General features: G+C 38.8%; 1 protein-coding gene and 1 long non-coding RNA gene across 2 annotated transcripts; one reads left to right on the top strand and one right to left on the bottom strand.

The window, feature by feature from the left end:
* The first annotated feature begins 1,239 nt into the window (after positions 1-1,239).
* On the top strand, positions 1,240-6,399 carry LOC145475126 (uncharacterized). Its single transcript, XM_081455219.1, has 5 exons — positions 1,240-1,360; positions 1,763-2,066; positions 2,853-2,945; positions 5,099-5,232; positions 5,634-6,399. Exons 1-5 carry the CDS (start codon positions 1,323-1,325, stop codon positions 6,112-6,114), a joined length of 1,050 nt encoding a protein of 349 aa, XP_081311345.1. The 5' UTR covers positions 1,240-1,322; the 3' UTR covers positions 6,115-6,399.
* Positions 6,400-8,011: 1,612 nt separating this feature from the next.
* On the bottom strand, positions 8,012-10,505 carry LOC145475128 (uncharacterized). The gene is made up of 2 exons (XR_014046035.1): positions 9,835-10,505; positions 8,012-8,121 (listed from the first exon to the last, which is right to left on the bottom strand). It is a non-coding gene; the product is annotated as an uncharacterized LOC145475128 (long non-coding RNA).
* Positions 10,506-14,105: the final 3,600 nt, after the last annotated feature.

The following is a 14,105-nucleotide window of genomic DNA, read 5'->3' as shown; positions in this document are numbered from 1 at the left end:
CCCGTATTCGGTTAAATTCGGTGAGCTACCCGAGGCAGTCAGAAAGTTTTTGGCTTCCGTAAAGAGATTCTTTACCCAGAAAGTCAACTTTGAAAGAGAGAAAGCACCGGTGACCCTTTCTACTTACGAGAAGGCTCAAGAGAGAATGCTTTGTAAGTATCTTTGTTTCTTTTTTTAATTTTGGCCTTAATTTCCACGTTTGCGCCTAAGTGATGATAACCGATATTTGGGTGACGCGATTTAACATATAACCTCTCCTTTTTTATCTTCTTCGCAGGCTTTCTGGGTTACGTTAGAACTACTTTAGGCCGTGATGAAGAGCTTCTACCACATTGCTTTTTGAGAGTTCCCTTGATCGAAGCTTACGTTGAATTTTTGAAGGTGAGAGAAATTCTTTACAGGCTTTCGTATTAAGTTTTGACACCTTAGTAGAAACGCCCAAGGGAACTCACGGCCGGGGACTGAAAACCACATCAGTTAGTTTCGTAAAAAAATGTGAGCCCGTAATACCTGTGTGTAAAGAAACTGCTGAAAATGACGAATATTGGAGGATTTTCGCTATGCACGTTAACATCACAGATAAATTACGCTATGATTGGGACCTATATCTTTTGCATCTGAGGTATTGTTTTAAAGTAACTTCTCGCCATAAATTAGTGGACTTTTAACCTTACGACGTGTACTAAGTTGTGTTGATTACTCACAATGTGTTATCAGCAATGCGATATCTTTTTACCGATCTGCCGTTGAAACTTGTTTTATGCTAACAATAACCTTAAATCTGTTTTGGACGTTGTCTTTATCGAATTAAAGAGAAATTATAAATAGCTAGCTGCTAATAAGTTGACTCTATACGTTAAGAAGTCAATAATAGTTGTTATTATTAGTAGTAGTATTATTCCATATTTTTCTGAAAGAAAGAAATTCCCAACAAATTGGAAAATTTTAATATCACTGATTTACTGCTTGGTGGGTGAAATTTTTCCTTTCGAGCTTGAAAACTTTAACCCAGAGACTCTTGCCTCTGATGAATTTCTGCTACATGTTGATTCTTTTCTTTTCCTTTTCTTTCGTTTACATCTATTTATTTACTTATTGATTTTTGCTGTTCCGAGCCTCAATTAACCTGTTCTGTTTCCTCACAGGAAGAACGAAATTGCAGCTCTGCGACGGTTTCAAATCACATCAGCTCACTTCTCTACCCAATCAAATTTGTGCACAGAGAGCATGCTCCTGATTTCAAAGGGGTCCCCATTATCCGTCAGCTGAGAGTTCAAGCTCGAATTCTCCAGAAAGAAGGTGACTTGGAAAGGCCGTCCACAATGGAAGATCTTTCTGCCCAAAATCGCTGGATCCCTTGGTAAGTCTTGGCATGGAAACTGTTTTTTGTTCACTCTGTGACAGGAGAGACTGCGATTAGTACCAGCAATATTATACCTGGAAAAATGACTTGGTTCTGATTGGCTAAAAAAGAGTGAAGCTCTCGCATAACTAGATGTAGACTACAGATTGTTAAGAATCAATTGTGTTAGTTAGCAATCACATGATTACGGATACTAGTTTGAGGCTAGCTTAGAGCTTCAGGAGGAATTGGCACTTGAAAGTAAACTGACTAACCATTGTTTGTTTGCGGTTAGCAAGATAGATCTCTCTTGGCTGCAGTACTTTTATCCTGAATTGTTCCCTTTCCCTTTGTCCTGGACAGCCAAACCTGTGTGAACCTCTTTCCTTTTTTTGTTTTTGGTTTTGTCTTTAAAAAAAGGGAGGAAGTGGTTTCTGCTGTTAGCACCCAGCGAGAAAAGTTTGAATTGACTGGTCCAATGAAGTTCAAAGCCAAGGAATTTTGCGATCTCATTATGCTATCCCTGTATGTGTTCATTCCCCCGTCACGGGGGCTGGAAATCAGGACCCTGGAAGTGCTGTCAGGGGAAGAGGCCAGGAACTTCGACCCAAAGACCTCAGCTGGGAAGAATTACCTGCTTGTCAAGGATAGTGGGGCTATTATCCTCCACTTTAACAATTACAAGACCAGAAAGTTTTCTGGACGAGATGAGCTGTCTCTACAGGTTAGACAATTTCCTCTCTGGTTCCAGTAAATTAAGTAAATAAATAAATAAGTTTGTTTACCGAGGGTGACACATTACAGTTGACGATTGGTAAACTTCTGGCCCTCCCCTTAAATAGATAGAGCTAATTTACAAAATAATATTGAAAAGGGCAAAGACAGTAAATGTAATATTAAAAGGATAAAACATTTATGAAATGGGAAAGCTATCCAAGCCAGCATAACCTTCCTTACAAGAATTCTGTTTGCAGGCATTAATACTGGTGCCAGATCTTATAGTAATAGGTAGAGAGTTCCAAAGTTTTGCAGCTGTAACAAGAAGAGTTTTTCCACCTTCTGTGTCACGTTTATTTCTAGAACAGCGTATAGTTATATCACCATAGTGTGAGATTCTGGTCGACATGTTGCTGATACGCACTAATTTATCTCCAAAGTACTCTGGGCATTGCCCATTTAAGCATTTGTGGCATAAGCATAATTTATTTACAATACATTGATCTCATCATAAAAGGGTAGCCAGTTTTGTGATCCTGCACCACTAATGGTGATCTGAGATGATTTACCTAAAATTTCTACTGATTGACATGGATGTAAAACTCCATCCATAAACATTTGTTTATATCTGTTGATGTTGATTCCATTTTCAAGCTGGTTAGTTTGGCCATTTATTCCAATCTTTAATTGTTAGAAATTTGTACAAAGGCTGTTCTGCACCCAAAAGTATTGACTTATCATTTAGTTTGATGATTGACCAGACATTGAGGTCAATGCCACTGATCTTTTTCAGCCCGAAGACGAGCTCTGTCGACTTTTGTTGTCGTACATAAAGGATTATCGGCCGCATTTGGTTACAGAGTCAAGCCAAAGCTACCTACTGCTGGTAAGGTTTAACCTGTTTTGACCAAGTTACCAAATGATATCCTCACATCTTGTGTAAGTTAGATTTCAACCTCTGGACTTTTGGGGTGAGGAAATTGATCCCAGCCAAGGATCCTCCCTAACCCTAACCCTAACGTTGAGGCATAAAGCTGTTTAATCTTCTCGTTTCACCCCCATTTCGATACCAAGAGTGGTTTTTCTTAGAAATTTCATCCTTCAAGGGTTGGTCACAGTCAGCTTTCACCCCCAAAAGCTCTTTCAGTATGTAAAATTCAGTGACAATTTCTACGGTGGGGTGTTTTTTTTGGCAGATTCATCCTTGCAGGGTGTGTAAATTTCAAATCTTACCCCTAGTTAGGAAATTTTCATATCCAGGGTGGGTTTTCTGCACCTAATTTCACACCTTTTGGGGTGATTTCAAGTCAAACAACATTTCAGTGAGGCAAGCCTGCAAATAACAGTCGGTCATTGGACAATCGTCTGGTAAATTTGAGGTTTTGACAGGTAAAAGCTTAGCCTGGTTGGACACTCTGACCGGGCATTTCCCGCTAAAATGAAAAATATTTTAACTGGAAGTTTGTGGCTGAATATGGGACAACTTATTTTGTTATACTGCCACACAATGCTACGGAAAAAAGCATTGTTATCGGTTTTGTTTTATTCTAATTCTGAGAATTTTATCACGCGCAGTGCGCCGTCTCAAATGTTATGTCGAATTGTAAACATATCACAACAGTACCACTATTCCTGCGTGTTAATTTACGCATTTTGCGGTGGCGTTGTGAAAGATCGTGAAGCCCCATTTAGTCTGAATTATGTTCGTCTGAAAAACTACTTAGAACTGAGGTCTTATGTAATTACTCGTTGTTTGTTGCCACCAAGTGTTGTGGAATTAATTTTCAGTTGTAATACATTGACCTGATTAAAGATATTATGGAAATTGAATACACAGCCCAAATACTCACGTTTCGTTTATCTGAATGCAATCGCTTTCAAAAACTTTAAAACCTCTAAAATGTAGCCAAATGTTTTTCTAGTCCGTATGATCAAAACTCAGTTTAATTTTTAACCTTTTATAGTTTTTTTTACGTCTGGCAGTGTGGTTGAAATATAGTTTCCGTACCACAGACATGTTTTTGTGAAAAGCGTGAATGTACAAATTGGTCACGCTTTATAGTCACGACCGCCTCCAATTCCACATTTTAAATAATTACGCCAATTTTTTATTCAATTGACCCCGAAAGCTTTCAGAGGAAACTTGCTTTCAGAAAAAGTCGAAGAATTCGTTTCGGCCAATTTTCAAGTCTCTGAATGTTATTGTGAGGTTTTATACTGACAAGGTGTCCGTGTGGGAGGTTGTTTCATCCCTTTTCCTGTTCAGTCCCTAGACATTGTGGGAAACTTGTTACATTGGAAACGCTTGTGTGACTAGGGGTATAAGCGTTTGTAAATTTGTCAATTTTCAACAGGTAAATTAATACCAGACATAATGTAAAGGTCCCCTTGCTGGTGCTAGTAGCAATTTTACACTCAGTTGACTTTTAAGCTATTTGAATTTGCAACCAATGTTTTGGCGAAGAGTCTACACTGAAATACCAAAATGTCTCAAATGTCTCTTTTTAATTTATAATGACAAACAATTTTTTTTGTCCGACCAGACTGGCTTTTTGTCAGGTCAAAACTTGTCTTTGTCGTGACAAATGACCTGCCTATAAACAAAAATTATTTGTAGGCTTGGTGAGGTATTTTGTTTTGAAAACTACATTCCTGTCAAGGTTCACGGTTATTATTACGAACCCTAGTGGGGTGTTTTAGACCGAAAGCCACATCTCTCTGGGGTGGCACGATTTGCAATATTAACCCTTGTGTGATGCAAAATCAACCCCGTTGGGGTTATTTTTTGTTATCCTGGACACTTGTAGGGTGATTTCAGGGGAAAAAGAAAACCTTTCTGGGGTGTCTTGTTCAACAGATTCACTCTGCTTGTTTTTTTGAGTATTCACTCCTTTCTCCACTCTAATAACCTATATATATACACATTATATACACACAAGTGGTATTGGCAAGGATCTCTATAAGAAGAGGTCATAAAAATGGAAAAAAAACAAAACAAGACAAAACCAATGCAAATGCACTGCCCCTTTTTGTCTCCAGAACAAGAATGGTGGTCACTTCACTGCTGCCTCCTTCTCCGCTCACTTGAAGAGTGTGCTATATGGCCTTACGGGAAAGCTGGCCTCTATAAACATCCTTCGATCTTCGTTCATCACATGGGCATACGACAAATCGTGAGTGGACGCATAGTTATTCTTAGTAATTCAGAGTGCACATTTAATCTTAAAAATAGTGAAGTTGAGTCAAGAGGTCAATCTTTCTTTGACTCGCATGAAACATTCTTAGCTTAAAATCAAAGGATTCAAATAATTTATTTCTATTTTCTCTTGGGACCATTCTCAGTCCCAGGTGAAACTGGAAACAGTTCTTATGCAAAATTTTAGAGGGCAAACAAATAGTATTATGGTATTTTTGAAAGTGGCCTATTATAAAATATATATTTTTAACAAGAAGTATTGTGGTATTTTTGAAAGTGGCCTATTATGAAATGTACATTTTTTCTTTTCGCTCACTGGCTGGCATTTTTAAGTCTTTGGTCAATCATAACTCAGACATTGTTCTATGATTTTAACAGGGACTGTACCGACTCTCTCAAGGTTTCCTTGGCATCTGCGCTCAGGCATTCACGTAAACAAGCACAAACTACGTATGATCGGCGCACAGCAAATCAGAAGAAACGGCTGGCAGTTGACTTGGCCAGAGATTACGCAGAGGGCCGTCTCGACGAAGAGGAAGATGCGACTGCTGAGCAACCAGAAGAGGGTTGTGTGGATGTAAACAGGGGCGATTTCGTGGCTGTTGTCACAGAGGAGAGCACCTATCAGAATCCAAAGGTTTTTATTGGCCAGGTCCAGTCCATAAGAGAAAGAGAGGCAACGCTGTTGTATTACAAACACATAGGCACCAACTTGTATAAGCTTGAACTCTCAGGTGAAGAGTGGAAAGAAGGCATCGACAGCCTTGTTCCTGTACAATTGCAAGCCACCAAAAAGCGAGCCGGCGTCTACAAACTCATGACTTCCACTCGTACCATCCACAAGGCAGTCAAAGACTAACTCTCTCCGTGCAGTCTTACAGTCAAGCTCCGAGCAGTGAAAACCATCTGATTTCCCAAAAGCAGTTTCACTTCCCAAAGACCAGAATCAATTCGCAAAAGTTCACATCCCAATTTTTTTCCTCAAAATCTTGTGACCCGCATGAGAGCTTGACTGAAAGTTGCATGTTTTCAAACAAGAGGGCCTAACAGAATAAGAATAATTTAGTTGAAGATAAATGTTATCGTCATTACCGAGACAGGGTACCGATAATTTCTCAGTCGTTCCATGAATTCGTTGTCCCAGTTTTCCCAAATGCAAGTGAATGAGAGGTTGATTTAATATGTAGCTTTAGTGACTTGGAATGACATCACCTCAATCATTTGAGCCAGTAATTGCTTTATTGAGCCAGTTAAATTGACTCCACATGTACAAATGCAAATGACAATGATATTATTATTCTTAATTGGAACAAGGGCGATTTTTGCATGAAGTGAAATTCAAAATTCTATGCATATCTACAAATTCTGTAGATTTTTGGCCCGTCAATGGAAGTGAGGCTGATGTCCATTCTCCCTTTGATGCAAATGGCAAGTATTAATACTGGTAGTGTAGCAGCTCTCATAACTTGCTTTTCTTTGGTATTGTAAGCAGCTTCTATTGTTTTGAAGTCTAAGTCATTGCTTCAATTGTTTGGTCTTTTGTTTTTGGCTAGGGTAGCAACCCAATCATATTATACGCTACGAGAGATGCCACATTACCCATTAAAACTGCCAGACCAGCCCTCTATATAGGGCACACATGAAATTTCCAGTTTTGAACTGGGCTAATGAGACCTCCTCGGCTCACAAATTTTTGTTTCAAGATCGATTGTTTATCCACTCGTGCACTCTTTTCAGTGATTAGGAAGCCTGTGAAAGATATTAAGTAAACAGTGGTTGAGCCCATAAGGTCTTTGCTGTCATTTACTCTTTTTAAAACTTGCTTTTTGTATTCACAGTTTCAAAACTTTCCGACGCACAGAGCAGTGCTGCAATCAAATGACTTAATTCTCAACAAAAAAGGCCAATAAATACTCAGATACTTGCTGATTGATAAACAATTTTACTCTATAAAAATTATTGTCCAGCCAAGAAACATGAGAGAGCTCATGCAGGCCTCAAAACTTAATGGGAGACTTAATGGATTTCTGGCTTTATTAGACATAATATTGGTACTGTCAAACAAATGACATGAAATTAATATCACCAGAGTTGCAATTATTAGGAGAAAGGCAGGAGATAGGAAACTTAATACCTGTGCCCTATAACTATGGTAACAGGAGTTACTGAGCAAGACAATAATCTTCAACTTAATATTACGAGAAATGATAATTTCAATAATTAGCTTTCTAGTTGTTGTTTTCGGAAGGTTAATTCTGAATGAAGAGTGCTTTTTGTGTTCTGCACAGACACTAGCAGTTGAATAATGTTGTTTACACATTAAAGATTATTGACAGGAAATTAAATTGATTGTTTCAGTTGCCTTTTGTTGTTATTTATCTAAATGGAAAATAGGCTGTTGTGTTTTCCAAAGCCAAACATCTACGCAATAGATAGATAGATTCACGAGTGTCTAATGAAGGCTAACAAATATTAGTGGCTTGGTTCCTTCCTGAAAAAGTGTCTCTCTCCTGGCAGACCATAAAAAGTTATTATTATTATTATTATTGTAATATAAGTGAATGAAGAAAGACAGATGAACACATTGGGTGGCTAGACTTCTTTATTGGTTATTTTGAATCTAAGCAAGGATGATGATGATAACAATCTGTCTTTTATTCATGTACTTATATACTTTAATGATAATGTAACTAATAGTCAATATGTATTGGGAAAGAAATCAACAAAAGACAAACCAATGTGAAGAACAGGAAAACTAATCAAAAAACTTTTTTTATTCTCCGGATTTGGGTCTAGGCACACATTCATTCATTGGTGCATTTGAGTCCCAGTAGAAGGCATGGGTCCTCTCTGCCAAAGACAGCTACTGCAAGTGGAAGGAAATGAAATGGAATTAAATTTCATTCAATGAAGCCTCATACTCCCCGAGCTGGGGGTACTCTGGATTTCAATTGACAGGGACGATCAAATGATGAACCACCCAAAATCCTAGGGCCTCAAACAAAACCCCCAAAATCCCATGAACCAAAATTTTGACCCCCCAAAAATCCCTTGCCAAATTTCAAGCCATAGAAATTTCCAGAAAGCATCAAATGATATCCAAGAACACGTTCTGTTACAACAGAACATTAGGAACAACCCTACAAAATGTTCCTATCTCAAAAATTCCTGAAATGGAAAATTTCAAACCACCAAGAATTTGGACGTAATTGACCAGCAAAAAGAAATAATGATCATAACAATTACAATTTCCTCAAATGTGATTGGTGCATAAACTGCTGTATTTTGCTCTAATTAATCTGCAAAGCTGTAATCGGACAGTGTAATCGGACAGTTGGCTGTAATCGGACACCTGTAATCGGAGAGTTACATGAGCCAATCATGTTAAGTCCTCTCCACTAAATCCACCAACCACAACATTGATTGCAATTACTATGGTAACCAATTCAAGAGACTGACTTTGTAAAATTGTGGAGGTTTAGTCTCTGGTGACTGTTTTGAAAGAAACTTAACAGCCACTTTGCAAGCTATTCTCCATATTTTTAATTATGATATTTAAAATGACTATTAAATGCTCTTTTTTCAAATGAATTTTTGCTTTTGTGGGAAATTGTAATTGTTATGATTAATTGGTAACGGGACATCGTGTTGTCCAATTCAGTCTGTAATCACACTCGTGAATAACAAATCGGACACCCTCTTCGCGGTCGTCCGATTTTGTTAATCACTTGTGTGATTACAGACCAAATTGGACTCCCACCCAGTCCTATTACCATTATTAATAATAATAATAATAATAATTATAATAATAATAATAGTAATAATAACAATAATAATAATAACAAAAGACATAAAAATAGCCCTTTAAAAACTCTTTCTACAAGCTAAAATAACATTTTTTATAAAGATACGTCTGGTGTATAGGTTTAAATAGACTTGAATTATGGCATGAACGTATATCACTGGGTAGCTTGTTCCCAAAGTTCTGGAGCTGATACAGGAAATGCTCTGGATCCATAGATCCTGATAGAATATCATTAGTTTGGTAACTGACATTTTGATATTTAATTGATATTTTGGTGATAGTAAAATGATAATGTCGAGAAATTATTTGAATCACAATGTGCCTCTCACATATCAAAATATCATTACCACGTGGGACTATTACATCAAATTATTCGCTATGAAATCGTCCCGAAAATAACAAAACAGACACTGAATATAATAATATCAAAAATCGGTTGGTTTCGCTGCTGTTTGCTTGTGGTCAGCTTTTATTTGTTGTCAGTAAGGGACAGCATTGTATTGTAGCATGATTTATCACTTTATCACAGGCAAAAGAAGACATTCTGGATTATTCATTCTAATAATAATGTCATGACTTTACACTAGATCGATGGGCAAAGAGGAGATTTTTACTTGATTGAATATTACGATGATATCATGATGACATTTGCTTCCATACGGTCTATCGAAAAATTCGCGCTGGCTATCTCTCCGCCGAAACAAGAAGCATGCACAAGCTCCAGCACTTTTCATGTAATTAAGCAAACTAAAAACACAACACGACATTACTTACCATCCTCACGAGAAACAAGTTTGTTTAGAATTTCAAATTTACCACTTCGCTCTCAAAATGGCTCACAATACAAAGAGAACACTCCGTCACGCCTGGAACCTAGTTTCCACTCCTTCCTCTGACATGACAATAATCCCAGGAAATCAATATGGAATCAAACGCCAGAAATGACCAGGAATTGTTCTTTGCTGTACGGGTTCTGGAGTCGCTGGAGTCAAGTGCTTGCAGACGGCTAACTGCATGCGTGGGGGTGAGAGAATCCTAACATTTATTTCATATCTGATTCTAAAATCTATCAGTTTTGCTAAGACTTGCAACAAATCTTTGGACTCGCAATATTTTCAATGTTTTGAATATTTGAATAGTTCTCTCTATTTCAGCCAGTATCATTTGATATTTCATATTTAAGTGTATATTATTTAATCACGTCAGAGATTAAAGAGTGACACTTCATATCGGCACTTAATGGCTTGCCAGTTAACCCGTATCAAGCTGCTTTACCAACTAAATTATGTAGTATCTGTGTAGGTAACATACTTACCGAGTGTTGTGTTCATCTCATGGGAATAAGTTGACTACTGGTTACGGGCAGCTGGGGTGTATTCCAGCACGCACGAACCGGACAACTTACATACATGTCTTCTCCAGTCTGACTCTAGGTTTTGGCAGGGGGGGGGGGAGGGGGGAAGGGAGGGGTTGAGTGAGTGCTGTTTTCATTTCCTTAGTATGTTTCGGTTGGTTCTTTCTTTGTTTTTTTGGTTTTTTTTTTCGCAGAAAACCACGTGACACTTAGATTGGCTAGTTGAAGTAGCATTCGATCCTTGACGAGATAAACCAGCGTCCGGTGAAATGACCAGGAATTGTTCTTTGCTGTACGGGTTCTGGAGTCGCTGGAGTCAAGTGCTTGCAGACGGCTAACTGCATGCGTGGGGGTGAGAGAATCCTAACATTTATTTCATATCTGATTCTAAAATCTATCAGTTTTGCTAAGACTTGCAACAAATCTTTGGACTCGCAATATTTTCAATGTTTTGAATATTTGAATAGTTCTCTCTATTTCAGCCAGTATCATTTGATATTTCATATTTAAGTGTATATTATTTAATCACGTCAGAGATTAAAGAGTGACACTTCATATCGGCACTTAATGGCTTGCCAGTTAACCCGTATCAAGCTGCTTTACCAACTAAATTATGTAGTATCTGTGTAGGTAACATACTTACCGAGTGTTGTGTTCATCTCATGGGAATAAGTTGACTACTGGTTACGGGCAGCTGGGGTGTATTCCAGCACGCACGAACCGGACAACTTACATACATGTCTTCTCCAGTCTGACTCTAGGTTTTGGCAGGGGGGGGGGGGAGGGGGGAAGGGAGGGGTTGAGTGAGTGCTGTTTTCATTTCCTTAGTATGTTTCGGTTGGTTCTTTCTTTGTTTTTTTGGTTTTTTTTTTCGCAGAAAACCACGTGACACTTAGATTGGCTAGTTGAAGTAGCATTCGATCCTTGACGAGATAAACCAGCGTCCGGTGAAATGACCAGGAATTGTTCTTTGCTGTACGGGTTCTGGAGTCGCTGGAGTCAAGTGCTTGCAGACGGCTAACTGCATGCGTGGGGGTGAGAGAATCCTAACATTTATTTCATATCTGATTCTAAAATCTATCAGTTTTGCTAAGACTTGCAACAAATCTTTGGACTCGCAATATTTTCAATGTTTTGAATATTTGAATAGTTCTCTCTATTTCAGCCAGTATCATTTGATATTTCATATTTAAGTGTATATTATTTAATCACGTCAGAGATTAAAGAGTGACACTTCATATCGGCACTTAATGGCTTGCCAGTTAACCCGTATCAAGCTGCTTTACCAACTAAATTATGTAGTATCTGTGTAGGTAACATACTTACCGAGTGTTGTGTTCATCTCATGGGAATAAGTTGACTACTGGTTACGGGCAGCTGGGGTGTATTCCAGCACGCACGAACCGGACAACTTACATACATGTCTTCTCCAGTCTGACTCTAGGTTTTGGCAGGGGGGGGGGGAGGGGGGAAGGAGGGGTTGAGTGAGTGCTGTTTTCATTTCCTTAGTATGTTTCGGTTGGTTCTTTCTTTGTTTTTTTGGTTTTTTTTTTCGCAGAAAACCACGTGACACTTAGATTGGCTAGTTGAAGTAGCATTCGATCCTTGACGAGATAAACCAGCGTCCGGTGAAATGACCAGGAATTGTTCTTTGCTGTACGGGTTCTGGAGTCGCTGGAGTCAAGTGCTTGCAGACGGCTAACTGCATGCGTGGGGGTGAGAGAATCCTAACATTTATTTCATATCTGATTCTAAAATCTATCAGTTTTGCTAAGACTTGCAACAAATCTTTGGACTCGCAATATTTTCAATGTTTTGAATATTTGAATAGTTCTCTCTATTTCAGCCAGTATCATTTGATATTTCATATTTAAGTGTATATTATTTAATCACGTCAGAGATTAAAGAGTGACACTTCATATCGGCACTTAATGGCTTGCCAGTTAACCCGTATCAAGCTGCTTTACCAACTAAATTATGTAGTATCTGTGTAGGTAACATACTTACCGAGTGTTGTGTTCATCTCATGGGAATAAGTTGACTACTGGTTACGGGCAGCTGGGGTGTATTCCAGCACGCACGAACCGGACAACTTACATACATGTCTTCTCCAGTCTGACTCTAGGTTTTGGCAGGGGGGGGGGAGGGGGGAAGGGAGGGGTTGAGTGAGTGCTGTTTTCATTTCCTTAGTATGTTTCGGTTGGTTCTTTCTTTGTTTTTTTGGTTTTTTTTTTCGCAGAAAACCACGTGACACTTAGATTGGCTAGTTGAAGTAGCATTCGATCCTTGACGAGATAAACCAGCGTCCGGTGAAATGACCAGGAATTGTTCTTTGCTGTACGGGTTCTGGAGTCGCTGGAGTCAAGTGCTTGCAGACGGCTAACTGCATGCGTGGGGGTGAGAGAATCCTAACATTTATTTCATATCTGATTCTAAAATCTATCAGTTTTGCTAAGACTTGCAACAAATCTTTGGACTCGCAATATTTTCAATGTTTTGAATATTTGAATAGTTCTCTCTATTTCAGCCAGTATCATTTGATATTTCATATTTAAGTGTATATTATTTAATCACGTCAGAGATTAAAGAGTGACACTTCATATCGGCACTTAATGGCTTGCCAGTTAACCCGTATCAAGCTGCTTTACCAACTAAATTATGTAGTATCTGTGTAGGTAACATACTTACCGAGTGTTGTGTTCATCTCATGGGAATAAGTTGACTACTGGTTACGGGCAGCTGGGGTGTATTCCAGCACGCACGAACCGGACAACTTACATACATGTCTTCTCCAGTCTGACTCTAGGTTTTGGCAGGGGGGGGGAGGGGGGAAGGGAGGGGTTGAGTGAGTGCTGTTTTCATTTCCTTAGTATGTTTCGGTTGGTTCTTTCTTTGTTTTTTTGGTTTTTTTTTTCGCAGAAAACCACGTGACACTTAGATTGGCTAGTTGAAGTAGCATTCGATCCTTGACGAGATAAACCAGCGTCCGGTGAAATGACCAGGAATTGTTCTTTGCTGTACGGGTTCTGGAGTCGCTGGAGTCAAGTGCTTGCAGACGGCTAACTGCATGCGTGGGGGTGAGAGAATCCTAACATTTATTTCATATCTGATTCTAAAATCTATCAGTTTTGCTAAGACTTGCAACAAATCTTTGGACTCGCAATATTTTCAATGTTTTGAATATTTGAATAGTTCTCTCTATTTCAGCCAGTATCATTTGATATTTCATATTTAAGTGTATATTATTTAATCACGTCAGAGATTAAAGAGTGACACTTCATATCGGCACTTAATGGCTTGCCAGTTAACCCGTATCAAGCTGCTTTACCAACTAAATTATGTAGTATCTGTGTAGGTAACATACTTACCGAGTGTTGTGTTCATCTCATGGGAATAAGTTGACTACTGGTTACGGGCAGCTGGGGTGTATTCCAGCACGCACGAACCGGACAACTTACATACATGTCTTCTCCAGTCTGACTCTAGGTTTTGGCAGGGGGGGGGGGGAGGGGGGAAGGGAGGGGTTGAGTGAGTGCTGTTTTCATTTCCTTAGTATGTTTCGGTTGGTTCTTTCTTTGTTTTTTTGGTTTTTTTTTTCGCAGAAAACCACGTGACACTTAGATTGGCTAGTTGAAGTAGCATTCGATCCTTGACGAGATAAACCAGCGTCCGGTGAAATGACCAGGAATTG

This window comes from Orbicella franksi, unplaced genomic scaffold, assembly GCF_964199315.1.
Source record: "Orbicella franksi unplaced genomic scaffold, jaOrbFran1.1 SCAFFOLD_100, whole genome shotgun sequence".
Taxonomy (NCBI): Eukaryota; Metazoa; Cnidaria; class Anthozoa; order Scleractinia; family Merulinidae; genus Orbicella; species Orbicella franksi.
The sequence above is the reverse complement of the archived record's forward strand: the minus strand, read 5'-3'. Positions and strand labels throughout refer to the sequence as shown.